Raw genomic sequence first — 26,618 nt, 5'->3', positions numbered from 1 at the left:
GGCCTTCCCAGAGCTCCGCCCCGCCCCGCATTCCCAGGCCCCGCCCACACCCGCAGGCCAATCGCACCACGCTGCGTAGTAAGACCCCGCCCCATCCAGCTCCGGCCCTCCGCCTTTGTTCTCCCCGGCTCCCTCTCTCAACCTGTGCGCTCGGGGCAAACCGAGTGGCAGCTGCTGATTGGTGGCCGTGGCGCAGCCAATCAAAAGGGGGCACCTCACGTTAGCGCTCGGAGCTTTAAATGCTCGGCCCGCGGGGCGCGCGGAGGAGGCTGGGGAGGAGTGCGACGCGGAGGGCGGTGCTGGTGCTCGGACGCGCAGCTGGGCGCTCGAGGCCCGCGCCCGCGGTCGGGCCGGGATTGGCCAGCGCTCGGCTTCCCTCGTCCCCAGCCAATCTCGGGCGAGGACTTCCTGGGGGGGTTTCTTTTCGTCCCTGGCGTTTCGCCCGCCGTGCCTGAGCGCCAGGTCCGGGATCGCTCCGTGGACGCCGGCGAGAGGAGGCCGCGCTCCCGCTGCCGTGATGAGACCCCGGAAAGCTTGCCTGCTGGTCCTGCTCCTGGCGCTGGCGCAGCTGCTGGCCGTGGCGAGCGCCAGGGGGCCGGACGAAGGTGAACGGCGGGGCGACGGGGCGGGGCGGGCCGGGCCTGCAGGCTGGAGGGTGCCGCGCGGAGCCCCCCAGAACCGCCGCCGGCGCCAGCAGGCTGGAGCTTTGGGCGGTTGCGGGTGGCCAGCATCGCAGATCCCGGGAGAGCAGCGCGGTGAAGGGGCCGGGGCCGCGGAGCCTCTTAGCAAGCCCCTGCCACCGAGGCTTGGATCCGAGAGGGTGCAAGGTGTCTTCTTTGCAGCCGGTCCTTCGTCCCGATTCTGCTCAGCTTTTCCTCCTGTCCAGGCTCCCGGGAAGGAGAGTTTGAGAATTGCTTAACATTTCCTGGGCGTGTTCTCTGTTTTCCAAACAGGATTCAGAGAAGGCCGGGGCGTGAAGGCCCGAGTGGGAGCCCGGAGCGGCCGCGGGCAGCAAGCATTTTACTTTTTAAAACGGCTGTAGATTTGGAAATAAGTAACCCAAGGGTTCTGGTTTGAGGGAGAAAGGGATGGCTTGTTTGCATCGTTTAAAAATGGGAGATACCAGTCCCTGAGCCTACTGTGTGCCGGTCACTGCGCTGGGTCCCTGGAGTCCAGGATGAGGCGCATGGCCCCCGCCCCTGAAGGGTCCACTGGCAGGAACCTCAGCTACTAGTCACCGGTCCTGCATTTTCCTTTGAAATCGGCCAGCGTAGAACAAATGGCTCAGAGAACTTTGAAAATTAGAAAGTACAAGGCAAGAAAAGAAATCTACTCCTAGAGAACAGGGCATCCTGTTCCTGGTCTCAGCTTGCTTCCTCGATTGTCTTTCTCCCCACGACTAGTTTTTTTTTTCCTCCCCCTACTGAGTTTGTTCCAATGTAAATAACCCCCCTTTTCTAGTATTTGTAGGTGAAGTGTGAACTTTATACTCTTTCAAACAGATTAAGCAACTTCTCTGGGGTCACTGAATCAAGAATTTTTACCCAGATAGAAAAGGAAGTAAAAGCCAGTACCTAGTGAAAAACACCTGCCGAAAGGAACTCGCTAGCAGCATGGCCTTACAAGTGTGACTTGGGACCTTTATCCAAATCACCTGCTTATTTAAATACAGAGTCCAAAAATATACTGAAGCAGAAGTTGGGGGGCGGGGGAGAGCTGGGCTCTGCATTTTAAACGCATTCTTCATGGATTCATAGAATAAACTGGTAGTTTTTAGCTACTTTTTGGAATGTAGCTAAAAAGCAAAATCGTTTGGACACCAAGGGCTACTGATAACCAGTACATTTTATCGTTTGAGCCACAGGTCACTAATGCAGTGGAGGCGCTGGGAATCAGTTGCCTCTGGAACTCTGGAGTCATGGCCAAGGCAGGTCTCAGGGCATCCTCTGGAATGGGGTGGGGCTTCTAGCCCTTATCTTGACTCTTCCCATCCTTGTGGGCATGCCTGGCCCTTCACTTTGATGCCTGTCACAGATCACTTGTCCTGTGGAATTACTTTGGGGCTATACTTTGCTCCGCCCCAGATATTCCAAGTTTGCAGGGTTTTTAGTTTAGCTTGCCTTTCTTACATTTTAGATTAAAACAGCACAGTGGTGTCTGGGTTCTAAATGCCCCGTAAGACTGTGGTTACTAAATAGACTTAAGCCTCAGTTTGCAGGGCTTTCATGTCTCAGATTAGAAGTCACTTTTACCCTTCACATCTTTCCAGCTAACAGTGAAGAAAAATATTTTCCTGCCTGCTTTTATTTGGGATTGGTTTAAATTTTAAAATAAGTGGAAATTCACTTAGGTCTGGTGCTCAAGAACTCTTCGGCTGCCCCTCTTTTCATTCCTGAGAAGTAATTGTAAAACTTTGGGTGTATTGAGAAGAAAATCTGATTTGACAAGATACTACAGCACTGGAGTGGTCAGGACCCCCCACTAGTAGCTTTGTGATCCTTGGGCAGGTGACTGAGACTCTCTGTGCCTCAGTTTCTTCATCTCTGAAGTACATGTAATGTGTTTCCCTCAAGGGATGAGAGAATGTTTTAGTTCAGCATAGTCCTGTCAACCATATCAGCTACAATGTTACATCTAATAACAAATAACAAATATCTCTTTTCCAGTGTTTAATATAAAACTATTCAGTATTGACCTAATGGTAGAGTTTATCCAACTGTTACAGGGACATCTCTAGTGGGGATTGGAAGTGACCAGCTGAGAACGTAGATGAGGACATCCTGCAAGGAGTTGTCAGCATCCAGGCTGGGCAGGGAGTGGACAGGACCGCAGTGACCTGGTTAGAGGAAGGGCCCCGTTTTAGGAGTGGCCCTGCCCTGTGGGCTCTGCACTGTGAAGGGGATGTGAGAGGCTGCATTGGCCTCACGCTGAGGATGATGGCACCCTTCCAGAAGGCGCCGGAAGGCTTTGGATGTATTTCTATCCAAGAACATCAGCTTTAAAAGTGAAGCCCAGCCCTGGCCAGTTTGGCTCAACGGTTAGAACTTTGACCTGGGGTCAAGAGAGACCCCGATTCGGTTCCCGCTAAGGGCACGTACCTCGGTTGCAGTTTGTCCCCGGCCCTGGTTGGGTCGTGCGGGTGGCAACCACTTGATGTGTTTCTTTCACATCGATGTTTCTCTCTCTCTCTCTCTTCCTCGCTCTCCCTCCCACTCTATCTGAACAAAAAAATGGAAAAAATGTCCTCGGGTGAGGATAAAAAGAAAAGTGAAGCCCAATGAAGAGTAGTCTCCCCAGTAGAACGTAGTGTTTTCTTTGCAGGCAAGTGTGGGTTTCTAATAGGTAGGACTATGGAGCCAGCACCTTCTCAAGTTGCAGAGGAACTAGTCCTTTGGTTGTCTGCAAGTTGGGGAGGAAAGGAAAGTATATATTTTTAAAAATCAAGAAATGAGTTCACTCTTAGCTCTGGTCCACGGTAACTCGTGGGTACCCATTTAATCATGAAAGCCCCACTAGTAGTGTTCACAGACCACTTCAAGCCCAGCACAGGTAAGGAAGCGTCTTTGCTTTTCCTTTTTGTAAAATGCACTTTATCTTGTGCGTTGAGCAGATGCCAAGTCCCTCTTCCTCCCTCGGCCGTTTCCTAGCTTGAAGAGCAGACTAAGTTCCCAGTGCTTTCTCTCCGACCTTCCTCCTGTCTTTCCGTCGCCCGCTAGTAAATTTGATTCTGCAAGTAGATCTGACCGGGCAGAGCAGCCAGGCAGTGAGAGTGGATACCCAGGGCCCAAAGCCCTACCTGACTGTGCGCAGCAGGCTGTCCAGCCCAAGTGAGCTCCCAGATCTGGGCCCGGGTGTGTGGTGCCTCCTAGGCACCCCAGCTTGGGCAGAGGACTCCACATCAAGCCCCCAGGTTTGCAGCCCTCATGCAGGTCATTTTGGGGTAGGACTTGCAAGTGAGGTTGTCTTCCCGTGTCCTGGCCCCCTTTACATACAGGATGACAGTGCTGTCACTGTCCTCTGCAGGCCTGTCCACCCCACAGAGTTTCTGCCGTGGAGGATGGAGGTGATCAGGTGGCCAGGGGTGGGGATGTTGCAGTGCTGTGGCCCAGAGTGCAGGGGGTGGGCTGGGAGGAAGCCTGAGGGCAGAGGAGGGGACTTGTCCCAAGAAACATGGGAGTCTGCTTGGTTTGCACTTCTCCAGTTGGTGAGTTTTCTTTTGGGATTTTAGAGCTGTTTCTCCCTCCCTTGACAAGGCATGGGGAATTCAGGGAAAAGCATAGGGGTCTTTAAAAGGACATGCAGTCCCACGAGGAAAGTGGCTGGTGGAGTGGGAGTGGGTTTTATCGTTTTCTTTTTTTGTAATTGAATTTTGTTTGAATTTATTATGGTGGCATTGGTTAATAAAATCATATAGGTTCAGGTGTACAGTTCTTTAATACATTATCTATATATTGTACTGTGTGTTCACCACTCAGTTGGTTTGCTTTTTGTAATTAGTTTGAGGATTGGTAAATTTTGACAATAATGAACAAAGCTGCCTGTCCCACCCAGACAAGTTCCCTGGTTCACCTGAGTGGCTGCAGGGCCAGCCCTAGAGTAGGGGGCGGGGGTTAGTTAGAAGTGGGGTTAGCAAGTCCCAGGGGTTCCAAGATCCCAAGGGCAGATTTTCATGCCCTGACCTCACCATCAGCCCCAAACTTGGTAACTGTCAGTCTTGGTTTTTCTGCTGGGAAGCATCTCCAGACACAATAATTGGCCCTTTGAACTGTTCTGGCTTCAGAGTTAATGGAGTCCTCATGCTTGCTTCAACTGCACTTGCTGCTGTGACTGAAGCTGGGGAACCTGATTAGTAAGAACTGCAGTCCCACGATGCCTTGTATCTGTAGTTTGGCAAAAAATTGACTAGACCTTGATAATGAGATGTACTTGGATTCTGTGTTCTGGGAAGAGAGGTCTGCTTCCGGTCTGGAATCGTGCCAGTGAAAGTTAACCTTACCCTGCAGCACAGACAGTGGGAACCTGGAGAGACGGGGTGCCGAGGGACAGCGGGTCAGATCTCAGTGCAGAGCAGGAGAAGGGAGCTGAGGATGGGGTCTCTGTTCAGGCAGGAGGCGTGAAGAGCAGGGGGTGCCACCTCTGGGGAGGGGGGCAGTCCTGTGGCATTTAGACTTTAAGTCTGTGGTTTTAGACATCTTTTAACCATGACTTCCCTTCAAATGAAATCTTAAGCGGCCAGCCAGTATGCAAAGTTAGAGCAGAATTTCTGGGGTGGAAATTCCTGATGTCACCACCCTGTCTGGTGGTGGCCCCCAGGGACTACTCAGGACTCTGACACATTTTAAAGGATTGGGGTCCTAGGAACATTTTTAAGGAGGGAAGTCACCAGTTTCCTAACCAGTCTGGCTGTTTTCCACTCAGATTCTAATAAAGAAGAGGCCATGGAGGAGGAAGATGAGGAGGAAGAAGATGAAGAGGAGGAGGAGGAAGATGACTTGGAAGTTAAGGAAGAAAATGGTGTCTTAATTCTAAGTGACGCAAATTTTGATAACTTTGTGGCTGACAAGGACACGGTGCTGCTGGAGTTCTACGCCCCGTGGTAAGGACCCCCATTCTGGTTCCTCCAGGGCGGAGGGGAGGGTCCCGCTCCCCTGCCTGACCCCTGCGGGGCAGAGGGGAGGTTCCCTGCTCCCGTGCTTGACCCGGCGGGCGGAGTGCCTGGGTGCCGGAACTCCGCCCTTGGTTCAGGATGGTCAGGAGTGGCGCACTCGGCCCATTCGCCTGGAGCATCCCACGAGCCAGCCCTGACAGAGTGCAGTCCCCAGTGGTTTAAAATGTGAACGTGTCTTCTGATAGTTACAGCTGGGGAAGGGGGTGGCATTTAACAAGCTGTGATGATACGGAATCCTGTGTTGATGACAGACATCCAACCCATCTCAAGGCCACTCACCTCCCTCCTGCCAGGGGTCAGGCTGCTGCCCCACGTGTAGGCCTGACACACGCAGCCCCTGGAAGGCAGAATAGGCGCCCCGCCCCCTTTCCTGTCTGTCACCTCTCTTGTGTTTCTCCTGTCTCTCTCCTGTTATCTTGTAATCCCTTCTTCCCTCTTTCCCCCACCCTCCCTGCTTCACTTTGGAAGCATAATAGTCAAGATAAACATATGTGTCCAGTGCTTGATGTTCAAGCACATACTACGAGGTATTTTTTAGGGTTTTTTTCCTTATTGGTTTTAGAGAGAGAGGAAGGGAGAGGGAGAGAGATAGAAACATCGATGAGAGAGTATCAATGGGCCGCCTCCTGCATGCCCCCAACTGGGGATTTGGCCCACAACCTGGGCATGTTCCCTGACTGGGAATTGAACCGACGACCTCTTGGTGCATGGGTTGACGCTCAACCACTGAGCCACACCAGCCGGGCATCATGTCTTTTCTTAATTGCAGACATTTCCCATCCTGACGTCCTGTTTTTGTGTGCATTGCGGGAGCTAAGCCTCCACGGGTGCAGTTAACCTGCTTCTCTTTCCCCAAACCTGATTCTTAGGTGTGGACATTGCAAGCAGTTTGCTCCAGAATATGAAAAAATCGCTAGTACCTTGAAGGAGAATGACCCTCCCATTCCTGTCGCTAAGATCGACGCGACCTCAGAGTCAGGGCTGGCCAGCAGGTTTGATGTGAGCGGCTACCCCACCATCAAGATCCTCAAGAAGGGGCAGGCTGTTGACTACGAGGGCTCCAGGACCCAGGACGGTGAGCAGTACCTGATCTGTTGGAGGAAGCCGGGCCAGGACTCACTCCCCCGGGCATGGGAATTTGGATAATAGAAAGGGAGACAAGTTGAGGGGCTGGGAAGTGACTCCTGGCTGCACCAGCTTCTGGGAGTGCTCCTTGCTGGTGTGTTGGAGGTAACCGAGAGCGAAATAAACTTGTCCTTGGGTGGGAGGGGTACCTTCCCATTTCAGACCATGAAACAGGAGCTGGAGATTACGTGTCAAGAAATAACATAAGCCCTTGCCAGTTTGGTTCAGCGGTTAGAGCATGGGCCGCGGACCAGAGTCTCGGGTTCGATTCCGGTCAAGAGCATGTACCTCGATCCTGGCTCTGGTCGGGTCATGTGGGAAGCAACCAATCGATGTGTCTCTCTCGCATCGATATTTCTTTCCCTCTCTCTGTTTCTCCCTCTCACTCTATCTGAACATAATGGAAAACTGTCCTTGGGTGAGGATTAAAAAAGAGAACAAACGAAATAACATAAGATCAACTGTAATTGAAACATTTTTAAAAAAGAAATGATACAAGAGATAGGGGTTCTCGGAGCTGTGATTTTCAACCGGTGTGCCACAGAATGTTAGTGATCAGTCTGTGTGTGCCATGAGATGGAGGGGTTTGAAGATCACTGTTCTAGAGCAGTGGTTCTCAGTGTTCAGCTTGCATCAGAATCGCCAGAAATGGGGAGGGCGGGTTTATTAAGACAGGTCTGTGCGCCCCAGCTCGAGTTCCCTGATCCATTACGTTTTGGGTCGGGCTCAGTAACTTGCGTTTCTTGTGAGCATCCAGGCGTTGCTGAGGCTTCAGGCCCAGACCCCGCCCTGAGAACCATGGTGCGGGAAGCCAGGCGGGTCTCGGACCAGGCCTCTGGAGCCCTGCCTGCTCAAATTAGGCACTAAGTAAATTTTACTGCGTGAACGAACAAATAAAATTGTGGAATCCTTGAGGAAGAGCATGTGTCTTTTAATCACTTAAAAAAAAGAAAAGGTTGTGCTCCATTGTCCATTCCCAGTATGGCACCGGGGCGACAGCACTGGTACGCTCTGGGTCCGCATAGCCACGCAGTAGCCTGTGTCCTGGACACGTGCCTTGTCCGGCCTGGAGTCCACATAAGGTCACTTGATCTGGGGGCCTCTGAGCACTGGAACCCGCCATTGTGGGGTGCACAAAGACAAGACATACTGAATTTCATGCTGCATTGTTGTTGACTAGATAACATGTTTATGTGGGGTTCTCTTTCACCCTGACCCTGGTTAGCTCCCCTCCAGGAAGGCGGCTAGTGGGGCAAGTTCCCCCATGTCCTTCGGAACTGCTCTGTGCGTGTCAAAACAAACATTCTCTGTGTGGAACTTCTACTCAATTGTTAGCGTATATTTCTTTTTAATCCTCACCTGAGGGTATCTTTAGATAGAGTGGAGGGTGGGGAGCGGAGAGAGAGAGAGAAACATCAACTGGTCACCCCCGTACGACCAGGGCCAGGGATGAACCACAACCGAGGTACGTGCCCTTGACCGGAATCAAACCCGTGACACTCTGGTCTGTGGGCCAACACTCTAACCTCTGAGCCAAACCGGTCAGGGCCAGTTGTTAGCATATCTTAAATACCACCTGTACTGTCCGGCCGGTGTGGCTCAGTGGTTGAGCATGGACCCATGCACCAAGAGGTCGCCGGTTCAATTCCAGGTCAGGGCACATGCCCAGGTTGTGGGCCTGATCCCCAGTGGAGGGGCGTGCAGGAGGCGGCCAGTCGATGTTCTCTCTCACCGATGTTTCTGTCTCTCTCTCCCTCTCACTTCCTCTCTCTTTAAAATCAATAAAGGAAAAATAAGAAAATAAATACCACCTGCACCTTTGTGTTTCCGCTTAGCAAATGTGTGTGAGGCACATCGGCTCGGAAAGGGCCTGATCTGAAGCAGGCTGGCAGTGGTGTGCGTGGGTGTCGGGAAGCAGATAGGCTCGCGTGTTTGGAAGTCTCTGCTCCCTGTGTTGGAGGGATGTGGTTCACCTGGGAGTCTTGAGAGCGGTGTTGCCAAGTGGGCTCCTGGGGCCGCCGGCCGAGTGCGCCTCAGCAGACGGGCGTCCCCCGCATCTGACTCGGGTGTGGACGGCAGGCAGTTCGCACCATGGGTGCGCGTTTCAGTCTGAGAACCGGCGCCGTGCGGGACTGGCTCTCGGATCTGGTCCCTGGTGGATTCCACAGCCAAAAAAAGAAAAGAAAGTATTAAAAGTTTGCTACCACTGCTCCTAAGAACCACTTGGAAATGCTTTGTGAGAATAGACCCTGTGTCCCCTCCCGGCATTGAATCTGTCTCCTGGAACCAGGGCCTCTGATGGGCCTTTTTCCACAGGCGACACCATGCAGCCCGAGCAGCGTGGGGGCTGCAGCTCTGCACTTCCCTCGATGCGGGGTGTGCTGGTGCTACATGTGTACGAGTTACGGGGGTGCCCCAAACTCGCTCAGCATGTGTGGTCAGAGCACTGCGGGATGACGTGTCAGGTTCACTTGTGGTCAGACTGTGGTCTGGTGAGACTCGGGTCGCATTGGTCAGGCTGGCCTCGCGCTATGCAGAAGTCAGCCTGTGCTCAGTCCTGCTGGGTTTCTTTCAGAAATCATTGCCAAGGTCAAAGAGATCTCCCAGCCCGACTGGACGCCTCCACCAGAAGTCACGCTTGTGCTGACCAAAGACAACTTCGATGAAGTGGTGAACGAGGCAGACATCATTCTGGTGGAGTTTTACGCCCCATGGTAAGATGGTGTTGGTCTCGCATTGTGCAGACACTCGATAGGCCCAGCCTGTATTGGGTACCTGGCCGGCACTGGCTGGGTGGCAGGCGGCCAGAGAGCAGGGCGGGTGGAGCTGCGAGTGTTCTGGGGGGGCTGTTCTCTTACGGTCTTTTCCTGGGTTATGATGAGGTGAGCTCAGGCCTAGGGCACGGGGGAGAGGAAGCCCCCATGACTCACTCACAAGGGTCCCTCGATGCTGGAGAACGTGGCTGAGCACCCCACCTATGCTTGCGTTTGTCACTGCCCATCTGCTCCGGCCAGGGAGTGTCCCTGAGGAAACCTGTGAGAGTGCTTAGTTGTCTGTGGCTCTCTAGGCAGTGGGGTGACATCTTTCAGCTCTGGTGGGAGGCATGCAAACGCTGTGTGTGGAAGGTCACCAGCTGGATGGGGAGTAAAGAGCAGAGCTGCCCCAGCAGTGAACGGGTGTGGCAGCTGGTGGCCTCGCTCCACCTGTCCCAGACGCTGTCGTCCCAGCTCCCTGTCTCTCCTGAGGGGTTTGAACCCTGGTTTTGTCTGTCTTCATGTCTGCTCAAAGCTGTCTGTCCCAGAGTGACTCTCCGAAGGTGACCCTCAGCCTCGCTGCACACTGAGCACATGTCCCGTCTCATGCCGGAGCCTCGGGGTTCCCACAGCTTTCCTGCCTTGTGCCCCCCCCCACCTTTCTCAGGCTCCTGTCTGCTTCCTACTCATCCCTCACGTCCCAGCTCAACTGTCACATCCTCTAAGAAGCCATCCCTGACTTGTGTCCCTACCTGACCCAACTCTGCAACCGGGAAAATCTCCCTTCTTAGGACCTTATCTGTGTTGGACTTGCCCACATCTTCGTGTCATAGTTGCAGTCTGATCTACGCCCTTGTGTGTGTGCGTGTGTACACGTCTGTGTGAGTCTTCGGTGTGTGAGGGTCCTGGCTCAGCACCCTCACCTGGGGGGCGTTCGGGGGTTGGCCGGACTCGCCGAGTTGCTCGGGAGCGCACCTTGCGTAGCTGGGGGCGATGTCCGCGCTGGAGCCGCCCCTGACGGGACTGGCTGGCTCGGCAGGTGTGGGCACTGCAAGAAGCTGGCCCCCGAGTACGAGAAGGCCGCCAAGGAGCTGAGCAAGCGCTCGCCCCCAATCCCGCTGGCGAAGGTCGACGCCACTGCGGAAACAGACCTGGCCAAGAGGTTCGACGTGTCTGGCTATCCCACCCTGAAGATCTTCCGCAAGGGAAAGCCTTTTGAGTACAACGGTCCGAGGGAGAAGTACGGTAGGGTCACTTCCTCCTCCGAGCTCAGGGAGGCGGGAAGCTCCCCGGCGGATGTGGGCGGTGGGCAGAGGGCCCGGAGCCGCAGCCCCTCCTCAGGCAGGCGCTCTGCTCCCAGGGATCGTCGACTACATGATCGAGCAGTCCGGGCCGCCCTCCAAGGAGGTTTTGGCCCTGAAGCAGGTCCAGGAGCTCCTGAAGGATGGAGATGATGTCATCATCGTTGGGGTCTTCAAGGGGGAGAGTGACCCGTCCTACCAGCTGTACCAGGATGCTGGTGAGTAGTGGCCTGCACTGGGAGCCTGCGGCTTTCGCATAGAAGCTGTGGCGTCGTGTAGGGACGGCTTGATGAGTTGTCATGGCAGCAGTGGGAACGGGCTTTGCCTTCCCACAGGTCAGCGAGGGAGGTTAGTTCCCTGTTGTCTTAATTGCACGTGGAGAGTTGGGGAGGAGCATGGTCAAGTTCATCCAAGTTCATTGTCTATCTCCTTTGCCTTCGAGGATCCCCTTCCCAAAGCCAGCTCCTCTGCAAGGGAAGACTTCACCAAAAAGCGGGGGTTTCTGAGTGAGACCCAGGCCTGCGTCCTGGCTCTGCCAGTTAGCACTGTGACCACCGCAGGCAGTGACTTGATCAGTCAGCCCGGGCTTCCCCTGTCCACCATGGTGACTTTCCTACTTGGAAGCTTGTTATGTTAACTGAGATAATGTAGATGAAGCGTCTAGCCAAGTAATACTAATAAGTACCCATAACTGCTAATCTTGCTAGTCTGAGAAGTGAAATTATTATGACCAGCTGTCAGTAGTAGTGGTCTGGGGGGGTGGGGGCAGTTGTCCGTCCAGGTCTGGCTCCTGGGGACAGGTGTACTTGGCACCTGGGTGGCCCCTTCAAATGCACTGCTTGCCCCTCAGTGCTGATTTGTGTGCTGCGCAGGTCCAATCGCGCACATGTCAGATGCAGGGTAGCGTAGTGAGGCCTGCAGTAGAGCAGGGGTACACTCCCTTCGTGCTCCCTCGGTCTTTATTGACTGGGTAACCCTGTCATTCACTCCTCACCAATCAGGAAGAAACTTGCAGAGGGAACCCCAGATGCAAGTCACATTTGTGTGTGTGCACATCCCGGGAGTGTGAGGGAGTGTGGTCTGTGATGATCCAGGCCTGGTCGGTAAAGGGGGGGGGCTGGGTGCTGCCTGCTCTGCCAGTGCGGGCACCACACTTCAGGTCGTGCCTCGCATGCTCGTGTGGTTAGACGGCGGCAGCGGTGAGTCGCTGGGCCTGGTGTGCCGGCCTGTTCACTGTTCTCTGTTCACTGTGGGCCTCGTGGAAGGAGCGACGCAGCCCCAGGGATGCAGGGCCGTCCACAGGGAATGGGAGGAGGGGTCTGTGAACGTGGGGGTGGCTAGCAAAGCTCTTGAGGCAATTCTGTCTCTTCACCCACGACCACCTGCTATTCCTGGGGCACTCGGAGGCTTCGAACAGGGTGGGAGGCTGGCCTGCAGGTGGCCTCTGGGGGGTGCCTCACCTGATTGCTGCAGAGGGTGGACTGAGGTTCAGGCACAGCCAGCAGGCCTGACGTCACACAGTAGCCCGTTGCAAAGTTACGGCCCGAATCTAAGTCTGTCTGGTTCGGGGAGCCGGCCTCCCCCAGGCTGCTGCCCGTCTCCCCAGTCACGTGGGTGCTGTCTGGGCGCCTGGCCAGGGCAGTGTCCTCACCCAGCTCCAGGGCAGGGGCTGACGGGCCACGAAGTCTCACTCGTTCACACATTGCCCAGCTGATGCACGGACGAGAGTGGTTGTGGCAGGGACCGCAAAGCAGACATTTATTGTCTGGTCCTTTCTGGAAAGTTTGCCAGCCCCTGTTCCTGAGTATCTCAGACAGTGGGGTTTTATCTTGTGAGTTTGACACAATTTAAATACAATATATACAGTAGAAGAACCACATTTAGGGCCCCAGCCCACCAACAGCCCCCCCGGGAGGGGAGGTTAACCCCTGGGAAGGCGCTGCGTGTACACACTCGCCATTTGCACACAGCATTGTGAGATGCTAACTGTCTGGGAGCGCTGTGCCCCCTGCAGTGGGGACGGCAGTCAGCTGGACAACTCACAGATGAGCTCAAAGTTTTTTTACTTATTTATTTTTTTATCCTCACCTGAGGACATTTTTCTATTTTTTGTTCAGAGTGGGAGGGAGAGAGAGGAAGAAAGAGAGAAACATCAACGTGAAAGGGACACATTGAGTGGCTGCCACCTGCACAACCCGACCAGGGCCAGGGACAAACTGCAACCGGCCGTAGTGCCCTCAGTGGGAACCGAACCCGGGCCTCTCTGGACTGGAAGCCGACACTGTAACTGCTGAGCCAAACAGGCCAGGGCAAGCCCAAAGTTTTTCTGTGAACATTGAGTTTTCTAAAATTTTTGACAAATCCGACATACAGCTTTTAAGGTATTAGGCCTGTACTAAGTTGTTTTTTATTAATCCTCGCCTGAGGATATTTTTCCATTGATCTTTAATAGAGTGGAAGGGGAGGGAAAGAGAGAGAAACATTGATTGGTTGCCTCCTGCACAACCCAGAGTGGGACCTGGGATCAAACCTGCAACCCAGGTACGTGCCCTTGACCGGAAATCAAACCTATGACCCTTCCAACTGTTCCGGCCACTGAGCCAAACTGGCCAGGACCCAAGTGTTTTTGTTTGCTTGTTTTTGTTTTTTTATTGATTTTAGGGAGAAGGGAAGGGAGAACGAGAGAAACATGGATTTGTTGCTCCACTATCTATGCATTCATTAGTTGATTCTTGTATGTGCCCCGATGGGGTTGAACCTGCAACCTCGGTGTAACGGAACAGCGTTCCAACCACCTGAGCCCCCATGTTGGACAAGTTTTAAAGTCCAACATTTAAGTTCGGGGTAGTGTTCACACAGAACTCATGGTGGGCATCACGCTGTTTTCTGGGCATTCGCTTCAGTTGACGCGGGTCGTGATCATTAAAGCGATTTAATGAACTGTGTGTTTGTCATTCTGTTCCCTTTTCAGCCAACAACCTGAGAGAAGATTACAAATTCCACCACACCTTTAGCACTGAAATAGCAAAGTTCTTGAAAGTCTCCCCAGGGAAGTTGGTCATGATGCAGCCTGAGAAATTCCAGTCCAAATATGATCCCAGGAGCCACACGATGGACATCCAGGTGGGTGAGGGGCTCGGGCGTGTTGGCCCGGCCCTCCGAGGTGCCAGCCCCCGGGCGTCCATCGGATGAGGGCCCTGGTGGCACCACCTGGGGGTTCCGAGGCCTGGGGATTTGCACCGAAGGCCTGGACCCCAGAGCACAGCGAGCAGGGAGCGCTCCCCTGGCAGGAGCAGGCCCTGGCGCCTGGCAGCTCCACCTCTCCTGCCGCCCTCACCCGGCCACAGCCCCGGTGCCCCGCTGCGAGTCTGCATGTGCCACCTGCCACGGGGAAGCCTCGCTCGCCCGCAGGGAGCCCGGCGCTGAGGGCCGCGGGCAGCGGCAGCCTCCGTCCACTGCCTGGCGCGGCGCAGTGCGGCCCGTGGACTCGGCTTTCTTTCCACCACCACCCACCCCCGCCTTAAAGGCTGTGAAAGTCACCCCTGGGAGGGAGGGCGAGTTCCCAGCTCCGTGTTCGCGTGCTTCCGTGAGCAGATCTCCAGGTTTGGAAGAGACCTTCAGTCTGGAATCCAAAGCTTTTTTCATAGAGGCTGGGATGCAGAGAAGTGAGCTGCCTCGTCCAGGACCCCACAGCTAGTTAGAAGCAACGGAGGGAGAGCGAAGGTGTCCTCCTTCCTGGGCCAGGTTCCTGTCCCAGGCCATGACCCTCGCCACTTGACCAAGGGCTCCCACGGGACTTACAGGCCGGTGCAGGACCGAGGCCTCTGGCGTGCACCACGGGGAGTAGCCATTCCCCTGGTCTTTCTGTGCACGGGGACACGACAACCCTGAATCCTTCTGAGTCCGGGGTCTTGAAGAGGCCCTTGACCTCAGAAAGGTGAAGATCCACGCAGCCCAGGGTGTCATGCGTGTCACTGCCGCTGGGCTTCCGTCTTTTGCCTGCGTTTTAAATTTAAGTGGGTTGGTATTTATGTATCACCTTTTCCCCAAAAGTCATAAAAATCTGCTTTATTAAAATTCACACAATAAAATGCAGTGCTTTTAAATAATGGCTTTAGAAGCCAGGACAAAGCAGACAGGGCAGGACAGATCAGGTGAAGCGAGGCGTGGTCGGCGCCAGCAGCTGCCGGGAGGACCCGGGGCAGGCCCTGCAAGGAGCTCAGGTGCAGTGTGCTCGGCCCTGGCAGGCGCGCCTGCTGCACTGTCCTGCTCTCCGGGTCGCCTTCTGGGTGGTGATGCCTCAAGGGCCCCCACCCCTGCCGCCCTCCTCACCGATTTTTCCACTTTCCTCCCACCCTCCTGGTGCCCGAGGACCAGACCCTTGGTGTCTTTCCCGTTTCTTCCTGCTGCTCCTCCCATCTGGCAACTTCTGCCCGTCCTCACTGCTGCTCAGGGCCACCTCCCTGACTGTCCCGTCCAGATGGGACTCGGGCTCTGGGGGAAGAGTGTGGTTGTCCGTCACCTTCAGCTGTGCGCCTTGGGCAAGCGGCTTCGCCTCCTGTGCCTCAGTGTCTTCATCTATGACGTGAGGTGGCAGCGCCCACCCTCGGGGTGGTTGTGAGTCTGGGGTCTGACGGGCCATGCTCTGGTGTCGTGGCCATTCACGCGTGTGCTTTCCCCGGGTGGACCGCAAAGCCAGTCGCGGCCCCTCCCCAGCTGTGTGCACTCGGCCTCCCTCCCTCCCTGTGCTGTGAAATGTCCCCGCAGCGCTGTTGTGAGATCAGGTGAGGGAGGCGGACCCCCCTGCTCAGTTGGCTGTGTTAGCCGCCCCCCCCCCCTCCGGCACCGGCACCCAGGCCTTCCTCCAGCGGCTCCTAGTTGACGTCGCAGTGAGCCCAGGCCCAGGAGATGGGGCCCTGCGAGCCTGCAGCGGCCCAGCAAGCTCACTTACGGTTCACTGGGGGGGAGGGGCCCAGAGACAGCAGGGATTCCTGGTGTGTGTGGGGGGCGCAGAGCATGTCACCTTCAGGGGCCCCTCCCTCATGCCCTGTCCCATCTTGACTTATTCACAGTGGCAGCAAAGGTGGGAGTGTTAGGTAAGCCCCACTCCCGTCAGGCTGCCCCTCACCTGCCCCCACTTTCTTGCAGGGCTCCGTGGAGGGCTCCGCCATCAAAGACTTCGTGCTGAAGCACACCTTGCCCCTGGTGGGTCACCGGAAGCCCTCCAATGACGCCAAGCGGTACACGCGCCGCCCTCTGGTGGTCGTCTACTACAGCGTGGACTTCAGCTTCGACTACAGGGCGGGTGAGGGGCCCCGGCCCTGGATCGGTGGTTGGGCATGTTTTCTGCATGGCTCCGGGTCATCTTCCTTCTGTGCTCCGGGCAGGCAGGGGCTTATGCTGCAGGGCACAGGCCCCTTGGGCTGGTTGAGTTTCAGCCAAGGTCCCCTACTCACAAAGGTGCCTTTTTCAGAAATGCTTTTCTCTCCGATTGAAGTCTGAGCCTCGCCAGCGATCTGAGGGACAATCTCAACCTCACCTCCGAGGCTCACCGTCCTTCATTCCGTTGCAGCCACTCAGTTTTGGCGGAGCAAAGTGCTGGAGGTGGCCAAGGACTTCCCCGAGTACACCTTTGCCGTGGCTGACGAGGACGACTTTGCCACGGAGGTGAAGGACCTGGGGCTCAGCGAGAGCGGGGAGGACGTCAACGCCGCCGTCCTGGACGAGGGCGGGCGGAAGTTCGCCATGGAGCCCGACGAGTTCGACTCCGACACCCTCCGAGAGTTCGTCATGGCTTTCAAGAAAGGTGGGCTGCGTGTCGCTGGGTCCGGGTGGGCTGGGGGCGCCTGGTGTTCAGGCCGCGGCGCCTCTCCGCTCCCATCACTTGTTCTCAGCCTGATCCTGGGACCCTTCCCTGGGCCTCTGGGAGGGTGCAGGTGGGGGGTCTCCATTGTTTTGCTTCCTCTCTCTCTTTTTTTTTTGGGACAGGTGTGTCCTGGAAATGTCAAGAAGCCTTATTTTTAAAAATATTTAAAACAGGCTTCTGGTGTTTGTGGACAGTTGTGTGTATGTGGAAACTTGCTTTGAGGCGTTACATGCATGTCTTCCAATCCTCACCCGAGGACATTTTTCTGTTTATCTTCAGATAGAGTAGGGGGTGGTTGGAACATCGATTGGTTGCCTGCCGCACAACCCTGACCAGGGCCGGGACTAACTGCAACTGAGGTTCGTGCCCTTGACCGGAATCGAACCCAGCTTATTGGTCCGGAGGCCAAGGCTCTGACCGCTGAGCCAACCGGCCAGGGCCGCACGCATGTCTTTATCGGTCCAGTTGAGCACAGGGCCCAATCCTCAGGGCCAGCCTGTCGCGGGCAGACCTCCTGGCTCCCTGTCTGCCCGTCCGCTCTGCTTGGTGCTCTTCCCCTCGTGGCTCTGCAGCCCCGGCGCCGGCTCTTCCTGGACCCCCTGCGCCTGGCATTTCTCAGTGACAGGCCTGTGCATCTCTCACGTCCACCCCGCTTGCTTTCCTCGGCAGGAAAACTGAAGCCCGTCATCAAATCCCAGCCGGTGCCCAAGAACAACAAGGGGCCAGTCAAGGTCGTGGTGGGGAAGACCTTCGACTCCATCGTGATGGACCCCAAGAAGGACGTCCTCATTGAGCTGTACGCGCCCTGGTGCGGGCACTGCAAGCAGCTGGAGCCCGTGTACACCGCCCTGGGCAAGAAGTACAAGAGCCACAAGAACCTGGTCATCGCCAAGATGGACGCCACTGCCAACGACATCACCAGTGACCGCTACAAAGTCGAGGGCTTCCCCACCATCTACTTCGCACCCAGTGGGGACAAAAAGAACCCGATTAAATTTGAGGACGGAAACAGAGACCTGGAACATTTGAGCAAGTTTATAGAACAACACGCAACAAAGCCGAGCAGGACCAGGGAGGACCTTTGAAGCTCTGAGTGAGGGAGGCAGGAGGGACCACACACTGGCTTCCAGAGGCGGGAGCCCGAGCGAGCCGCCGGCCCATGGTCAGCGCCAGGGCCGGGTCTCCAGTTTTTGGTTGTTTTTGTTACTGTTTTTTAAATTTTTTATGCTCTGGTATTTCACTTCATGCTCTGAATACTGAATAGGTATGAATGGTTCAGTAGACTAGGCCAGATTCTTCCAGAGGGTACATCTATTTTTATCCTTATTTGGGGTTTGATTTTTTTTTAAACCTTCCACTTTCTTTAATGTATTTCTTCAAAGCAGATAAGTTGAATCTCCTCTGTGTGAATGTTTTTTTTTTTTTAATTTAAAATTTTAAAAACCTTTGCCAAATCATGTTGATTTCTGCTCTTCGCTTTGTCGTCGTCTGAGGACTTTGTAACCGGAGTGCGTTAGTTTCTGCTTCTTCCTGCTCGGGCGGCGGAGAGAACCTTCCCCGCACGTCCTGCCGAGGGCGCCCCTGCAGCCACCTCTGGGCCGCTGTCCCATCCAGACAAGCAGCACCTGGGACCGGGCGTCGCCCAGCCTTCTCCAGGACCTCGGACAAGGAGCCTTTCCCCGGCCCAGCCTCCGGGACGGGACTGGGGGGGGGGGGGGAGCGCCCGCCTCTTCCAAGGGGACATGGCCGAGGACAGAGGACCCGAGACACTTCGGGGGGATAGCAAGGTTGGGTAGTGCTGGAATAAAAGGAGTGTTGGAAACCTGCCTGACTGTCAGAGGACACCTGCCCCGCCCGGAGCCTCGGTGGAGTGGAGGGTGGAGTGGAGGGTGGAGAGGCCCGACCTGGGCACGCTGGGGAGGGCTCACCTGCCTGACGCCTAGACATGGGGGGCAGTAGGGGGTCATCTGACCCAGGGGAGGGGCTTTGGTGGTCTCCGCTCTGGGTTGTGTGGAGGTGAGCAGTGGCACCTTCCATGGGGATGGGACAAGTGGAGGGGACACCTGCCGAGCACTTGTGTGGCTGAGGGGGAGGGGCAGCCCGGACGCTGGCCCGGCCCTTCTTCAGGTGTGGGGTGTGAGCTCCGTCCAGGGGCCGAGCACCAGGTGTCATCCCCTCCCCTGCCCCGGCACCTGCTCCTGATTTTGACTGAAACCAAGGTGGTGAAGTGGACGAGGAGCTAGAGCTGGTGGCACGGTCAGCAGTGACCGGCGTGCGTGTTGCAGGGTCAGGCAGGAGCAGCCAGCAGGTCTGGAAGGCACAGCCTAGGTGGCCCTTTCCAGGCCGAGTCTGGCCCAGACGGCCCGGGGGGGTGGGAAGCCGGCCGGGGGTGGTGGGAAGCCGTGCTGGGAATGTTCAGTGTGGCAGCACACTGCACCTCTCCACATCCCCGTCCTCTCCAGCAGGGGCGCCCTCACCCCGGGACTCTGCCAGGAGCGCTCGGGAGCAAACGTGGGTGTGGGGCTGAAGGCTGCTCCTTCACCTGAGAGGGGTTCAGGCAGAGAGCAGGAACTCCCCGGGGCCGTCCCATGCGGTGTGCGTGGGCCCACGGGGAAGAGAAGGGCCCGAGGGAGGAGCAGCGTGGCCCTGTGGATCTGAGGTGTCGGGAAAGCCCTCTGTCTGACCTGACGCTTGAGCTGAGACGTGGATGAGCTGGCATGAACTCGGGAAAGGTTAGGAGGGAGGCCCGCTTCTCGGGCGCTGTGCAGACGAGGTAGGCCTCCAATGGGGGGTGTCTGTAAATTCCAATTCCTGCACCCCGGTTCTGCCTGAATGTCTTGCGGCAGGGGTGGAGCCCAGTGTGTTTTCAGAAGCTCCCAAATCTGATCACATTTCAGCCCTGGAGTGTCGGCTGGACAGGTATGATGACCTCCTCCAGGAGATGGAAGTCCGAGAGGTTCGACAGTTTGCCCAAAGCCCCGATCAGGAAGCAGAATTGGAATTCCAAACCGGTGTTTTCCATAGCACCAGCCTTTCCCAAGATGTGTTGGCAGAACGCTTCTGAAGGAGGTTAACGAGGGCTCCGTTAAAATCGAATTCTGCGTGATTCGGCTTGGGAAATACCGAACTTGAAAAGTGCTTCCATGGGTTCTTTGGAAGCAGCTCTCAGAGCCTAGAAGGCTGCAGTGTGCCAGGACTCCGGGGGAAGAGGGGACTTGACCTGGATTCTTTGACCCTAAACCACAAGATCCAAGGGGCTTCGTGGTGACCCGCCCCCTGTGCCAAGCCTTGTGAGCTCAAAGGTATTTTCTGAGAACACCCTGCCTTTGGCTCCTTCCCCAGGCCCTGAGGAAGCACCGAAGCCTTTCCCAACCCCCTCGGCTCCCCTGCCTGTATGACACCATGACGAGCCAGGCCCCAGTGCTCTGAGACTGTACTGTGACAGTTCTGTGCAGCCCTGGGCCGGGAGAGGTGGGCCAGCAGCCCTGCACAGTGCACAAGCTCAACAGCAGGTGACAGGGGTGTCAACCCATCCTCTGATGCCGTCAGGAGGGGCAGAGAGATAAACCCTGCGAGGGTGTGGCTGCTGTAATTCCGAGCCCTGTTATCACAGGTGTTTGAAATGCATTCCGAGGGAACTGCTAAGGCCAAGGGCCCTCCTCCTCCAAGTCCGCCTTGTTACCCACGCGACTGCCAAGTGGAGGCCGGGTAGCGAAAGCCGGCGGGAGCCCCTGAGGTCCGAGCCCCGAGTAACAAAACACCGGGTGGAGGATCCAGTGGAGAGCGAGATCGTGGGTCCACCCGGCTTGAGGGCCTCCCGTGACCACAGCTCACCCCGCATGGGGCACAGTTCTCTGATGCATTGTGTTCCCACCTTAGATTGCAGAGATCTTGTGTCAGAGAGGTCAAAGGGTCACTAGTCACAAAGACCGAGAAGGGGACCTTCTAGAAGGCGGCGGCAGTGGCTTGGAGAAAGGAATCAGGTGGGAAAGGAGCCTCCTGTTGGATTTTCTCGTGACAAGAAGGTGGGCTCCGCTCCACTTTCATGCTCAGCTGATGCCTCAACATGGACGAGATGGGATTCGAACCCCCTCTCCCCACTGCTCCAAAAGTGTCCTCAGGAATCATAGGTAATTGGGCGGCTGAGACTCGAGAGACCTCCCAAGGTCAAAAACTCCCGTGTTCAAGGAACCTGCAGGCAGGTTAATCACACGGGGCTGGACGCTGGCGAGAGGGAGTAGTGGCGACCGGGGCATACTTGAGATTCTGCGTTCCAGAGGGGGTCCTTCTTGTCCATGGGAATCGGTCCTGCTGTTGCTGTTCTGATTTTCAAGAAAAACCAGACATTGTGTGAAATCCCCCAATTAAAAAAGAGTTTTTATTGAGTTTAGAGAGAGCGAGCGAGAGAAACACTCATTTGTTGTTCCACTTATTTATGCATTCATTGGTCAACTCTTGTATGTGCCCTGACTGGGGATCGAACCCACAACCTTGGCGTATTGGGACGACACTATGACCAACTAAGTTGCCCGGCCAGGGCTGAAATCCCCCAACTGTTAAATGCCCGATCCGGTTCAAAGTGTTCTACCCACTATGTGGGCCACAGAAAAGACATCTGAGGGCAGGTTCAGGAAATGGCAGACCTCAGTGAAACGTGTTGATGGTGTTACCACAAAGGAACCAGTGCCCCAGGTGTGGCCAGGGCCTCGCGACAGCTCCCCGAGGAAAGTCGGAGATGTCGGTCTGGTGTTGGAAGCTGGGCTGAGCAGGTCGCATGCATGGGTGGCTGGTGCCCCGCATGGGCCACGCTGGAGCCACATCTGAGCACGGGGTGGCCCCTCTTTTTCATGGGGCCCTTCAACACAGTGCCCCGCGGGGCTGGCCTGTCAGAACTCTTCCTGTGATTTCTCTGACCCCCCACCCCCGCCCCAGGAGCACACCCCATGGAGACCTGTTACACCACATTTTGTTATCACAGCCTTTTGGTCACCCCAAGGCTAATTGGGGTCATAGAAGCAGCAACAGTTCCCTGCGCATGGGGCTAGCTGGGCCCAGTCCCCCTGGACCTGCTGTTCCTACCAAAGCCTGGACACTTGTAATTCCCTTCTTTTTAAGAAACTGAGGCCCAGGGAAGACACAGGCTTGACCAAAGTCACAGAGCTGGCCCGGGGCACGTCCAGCTACTCGAAGTGCAGAGGGCTAGAAGCCACCGGGGGGCACTAGTGCGATTTCAAGGCTCTTCCTCATGCTGATTAGCACAGGGCGTAGACTCTGCTGTCCCTTCACTGCCACCAGCCCAGGCTCCTGATGCCCTGGCCTCGTGGCTGCCAGGCTCCCGGCCCCCTCCTGTGGCCCTGCACGGTCACTCTGATCACAGACTGGAGTGTCTCTGCCTCCCCCATGGCCCCTCCCCAGCTCCCCTCCTCTGGGTTCAAGAACCAAAGGCGTGGAGAGGGAGCCATGCCGCCTTCAGAAAGGGGCCGTCTGCAATCCACACGTGTCACGTAGGAGGTCAGAGAAGGGGGGCCTGGCTTTTCAGAAAGGCTTTGAGAAATCGTTCCTGACTTAGGCACGGCCAGGGCCAGGCTCGAAATAAGGGCAGTGTCCCACGAACCTCTCGAGGGGACCCCGTTCATCCAGGCTGGCACCTGTGGTCCTTCCGGCCCTCCGCGGCTCTGTTTTTAGGGAGGGTGAATATGGGAACCAAGGAGGGTCCTCCTTATGAAAAGAAGGACAAAAGTCTCTGAGGGAGAGAAAACTCAGAAGCTGAGGCGGTGAAAAGGAAGTGGTAAGGCCGTTCAAATTCGAGCAAGATCTAAGGAGCAAGATCTTAGGAAGTGTTGCCTGAGATGAAACAGACATATGACATGTAGAGGAAGGTCACCCTGAAGTCCTGGAGAGTCCTATCCCCACACACACCGAAGTCGACAGCTTGGCAGGTGGCAGCGCCTGGCGTAGGGCCGAGGGGAAGGGCATGTGGGCAGGCACTCCGTGTCCTGAGGGGCGGACAGGAAAGCGGCCAAGCCACAGACACAGACCCTCAGGGAGAAGGGACTCTGCCTGTATGACACCATGACGAGCCAGGCCCCAGTGCTCCGAGACTGTACTGTAACAGTTCTGTGCACCTGAGGGGCAGAGAGGACCAGTGTTAGGGACTGAATGTTTGTGCCCCCCACCACCAAATCCACAGGTTGAAGCCCCAGTCCCCAGTGTGATGTTTAGATGTGGTCGTGAGGGTGTGGCCTCCACAGTGAGGTTTGTGCCCTCATAAGAAGAGAGGCGTCGGAACTTCCTCTCTGCTCACATGCTCTCACCGAAGAAAGCGTGTGAGGGCAACATCAAGAAGGTGGCTGGCTGCCAGCCAGGATGTGAGCCCTCACCGAGAACCGAACCAGCCAGCACCTTGGTCTTCAACGTCCAGCCTCCAGAGCTGTGAGAAATGAACGTCTGTTGTTGACCCCGTCGGCAGTGTTTTGTTTTGCAAGTCTCAGCTGACTGAGACCACCAGTATCGCAGATCCGACTCCATAATCCTCACGACTAAAGAAGCCCCGGTTGCAGTGGGCCACTCAGACCCCCAGAGCTCCCCTCAGCTGGGTGCTGACGTCAGACAGAACCCCCTCCCACGAGGCTGTGGAAACCCTGGGGTGTCGTTTATTTCATTTGGGGATTTTGTTGTTTAGTTTTATTTTCACAACCTAGAGGCAGGAGGGCCTCCAGAAGGTAGACAACTGACTTCTGGCCACTCCCCAGGCGGGTGTTGGTGAGTCGTAAGAAAGAGACAAGGTTTCTTTGCACCCTAATTTAAGTGTCCTGCCCACAGGGTTTCCTGTTGGCTTGTTTGATTCCCCCATTTCCCTATAGTCCAGGGCAGCACCATGAGGAGGCTGAGAGCAGCTGAGATACAGGGGTCTGTCCCTGTTCCTTAAGACCCAGGGAGGGAGTCGGTGCCCCAGCGCTTGGATCCTGCCCCTCCCCACCGCCACCCCAGGGACGTCCAGGTTTAGGGCTCTGAGAAACCAGCTCAGTTCCAAAGGCACCTGGGGGAGTGTGTGGAGGTGACCACAGGCTCCTGATCTGCATGTCAGGACAAATAATCTTGTAGGGTCTCCATTTGGAAAGGAGGGGCAGGTGTGATAAAAATGGGGCCCTCCACGGGTGAATTTTGAATGAAGGGAGGGAAGAAAAGGTTGAAAGAATGTCACTTGGCCTGGGACAGTGAGAGGAAAGTCCTGCTCTCATAAAGCCCTTTGGAAGTGTTTTGGAGGAATTTTTAATTATAAATCAGGGAAAACTCCATCTCTTTGCTTTAAATAAATCGATTATAACTTTAAGACAGACATAGTCAAAGAGTACCTCTATTGTCTGTTTAAGATAACGTTAAGAAGCAACTTCGCATCTGCCACAGGGACCTGCCCCCTGCAGGTGACACACACACACACACACACACACACACACACACACACACTCTAGGTGCGGTGCACACGTGGCCCCTGGGAAGGAAGGGCCCACCCTGGCCTCACTGCACGTTTTATAGGGTTGACAAGTCCACAAGCTCAAGGGTCAAGGGAGCATAGACATTGGCGGACGCCACCAAGCCCCCTTGGCCTCTTGCAGGGCGATTCATAAGAGATGGGGGAGCTCCCCAACCCCCGGGGAGGGTTCTGAGCTGGCAGGGCAAGGTGGGAGGTGGCCACACCTCCACCCTCCTGTGACAGCAAGCAGTGTGGGTGGTGGGCACTGGGGACTGCGCTGGGCCTGCCATGGGAGACTGGCTGGTGAAGACTCAGTGTGCCACCACTTAGGGGACTAGCAGGGCAAATCCTGAACCACCTCCAGCCTCCTATCCTCCAGCAGAAAGCTAGACAAAAGACTGTGGATGCTCCCTCCCCTCGCACCGTGGGGCTGCTGTTTCTGGTGCTGCGAAGTCGGCCCCTCCGCCGCCTGCCCCAGAATAGTCTTGCCCTGTTGCTCCAGACACCTCCACCCCCCTTTGCTATTCTTTGCATTGGGAGTGAACTTCAGGTCTTTCTGAGCTTTGCTTCTCCGACGCTTTTACAAAACTTTGCTCTACTCGCCTTCTCTTAGACAAAGATCTTTGCTTCTGTCTTTCGTCCCTGTAAATTCTGAAGTCCTCAGAAACATCTGGGATGTTCCGGCGTTTCAGATGCCTCCGCTCCTTGAGGTCCTTATGGTGCTGTGGTTTCATCACTTGGGTTTATTTATTTATTTTTACGTGTTATTGATTTTTAGAGAAGAGAGGAAAGGAGAGGCAGAGAAACATCCGTGTGAGAACAAAGCATCCCCCGGCTGCTTCCTGCGGCCCTCTGCTAGGACTGATCAAGCCCTTGATCAATTGAACTGGGAATTGAACTGGCGACCTTCCTGGTGCCCGGGACATCACCCAACCCACTGAGCCACACGTCAGTTCAGTTTTAATGAGGAAGATGGTGACCTTGGGCCACGGGAGGCACCTGTGCCCTTCCGTAGGGGACAGATCTGCAGAGGTGGGAGCAGTGGGGGGCTCTGCGGGGTTTACAGATGTGGGGAAGCAGAACACTTGGGCCCCAGCTCGGAGTTTTCTCCGGACTCAGGGAGCTGCTCCCAGGGTCACACGTGTAAACAGAGAAGGAGGTCAGCGCTGTTTGGCCACTCCAGACACAGCGGGAGGAGAGAAGCCCTAGTGACCAGCGCTCATTTACATGCCTCTTCCCAGGGTGCCCAGCAGTACTTCTGATTCTTGTTGAAGGACATTTAACACTATCTATGGGCACGTGGATGCCTATAGAGCGTCTTAGAGGATACTTGTAATTGATACTATGAGTATAATCATTTACAAAGTATAACTGAAATTCCACTGTAATGTTGAAATGAATAAATTCTAGGACTTTAAATAGTTTAAGCAGCAGCAAAGTTGCCAGCTGGTCCGAAGGTAGTGAGTTATCACAAAAACTTGTTCGCAGTCAGTTACAGATTGATATTCCCTCAACTCTTCCTCCCTCCTCACTGCTGCACTTGACTAGTCTTTTGCAGAGTTGTCCCCCCCCAGCCCCTGTGAAATACAGCACTGTTCGTGTGTGTGGCTGTTGTTGTGTATGTGCCCGGACTGGGAATCTCACCCTCAACTCTCCCGTGTTCCCACGATGCTCCAACCCCCTGAGTCACCCAGCCAGGACGAAAGACTATGTGATCATACAACACTTAACAAAATTAGGAGACCTTTCAAAGTTGACAATTCTGTTGAGGTTTTGAAGATGGAGAAGTGGACATTCTCAAAGAGAAAACTTTTTTTTGCAGGAAGAAAAATCAAGTCCAAGAGTCTGATACCGGAGAAGAAGGCGGAGAAGCAGAGGGTATCTTGGGGCGCCCAGGTGGGGCCTCCGGGCCACTTTCTCATCCTGGTTCTGCGCTTAGCTTTTTGTGTAACCCCGAGAAAGCCTTCCAGCTCATCTGAAACTGGGGTCAGAACACGATTCTCTTTCCTCGTTGGTTAGGTGGAAGTGCAGTCCCCTACCAGCATTAGTACCTGGGCATTGCACTGTGGGACGGAGGCACAAATATGTATCTGATAAAGGAAACGATGTAGTTTGTCCCTACAGGGGCAGGCAACCCAAGGCACCCTGAGATCATTGGATTTCCCCAGCACTTCCACGAGTCTCATCGTGTTTAGTCTGGCAGCAACCCCACAGGGGGTAAGGCAGTGTTCCGAGCACCACTCTAGGGCTTGGGGCGACCAAGGGCTCCCCGTGTTCTCAATCTGCAGATCTCGCCCCCTTTCTTGTACACCTCACTGCTTCCTAGTTAATGGGCACCCACGGAGAAGGCAAACCACCTTAGTCACAGTGGACTGTTCGAGCCAATTGGTGTCGCCGATTACACCAGCAACAGGACCATCTGAGGAGTGAG

At 55.4% G+C, this 26,618-nt stretch overlaps 1 protein-coding gene across 1 annotated transcript; it reads left to right on the top strand.

Moving 5' to 3' along the window:
- The first annotated feature begins 477 nt into the window (after positions 1-477).
- Positions 478-18,393, top strand: PDIA4 (protein disulfide isomerase family A member 4). Its single transcript, XM_036247437.1, has 10 exons — positions 478-605; positions 5,419-5,596; positions 6,538-6,743; positions 9,369-9,507; positions 10,586-10,791; positions 10,907-11,065; positions 13,819-13,970; positions 15,996-16,152; positions 16,420-16,653; positions 17,383-18,393. The coding sequence occupies exons 1-10, from the start codon at positions 518-520 to the stop codon at positions 17,796-17,798; spliced, it is 1,935 nt and encodes a 644-aa protein (XP_036103330.1). The 5' UTR covers positions 478-517; the 3' UTR covers positions 17,799-18,393.
- The last annotated feature ends 8,225 nt before the right edge of the window (positions 18,394-26,618 follow it).

This window comes from Molossus molossus, unplaced genomic scaffold, assembly GCF_014108415.1.
Source record: "Molossus molossus isolate mMolMol1 unplaced genomic scaffold, mMolMol1.p scaffold_m16_p_7, whole genome shotgun sequence".
NCBI classification, from domain to species: Eukaryota; Metazoa; Chordata; class Mammalia; order Chiroptera; family Molossidae; genus Molossus; species Molossus molossus.
The sequence above is the reverse complement of the archived record's forward strand: the minus strand, read 5'-3'. Positions and strand labels throughout refer to the sequence as shown.

Coding starts and splice junctions, on each gene's coding strand:
- PDIA4 (XM_036247437.1), top strand. CDS start 518: ATGAGACCCCGGAAAGCTTGCCTGCTGGTCCTGCTCCTGGCGCTGGCG. Junction 6,744..9,368: donor GGGCTCCAGGACCCAGGACG/GTGAGCAGTACC, acceptor GGTTTCTTTCAG/AAATCATTGCCAAGGTCAAA. Junction 10,792..10,906: donor CGGTCCGAGGGAGAAGTACG/GTAGGGTCACTT, acceptor CTCTGCTCCCAG/GGATCGTCGACTACATGATC.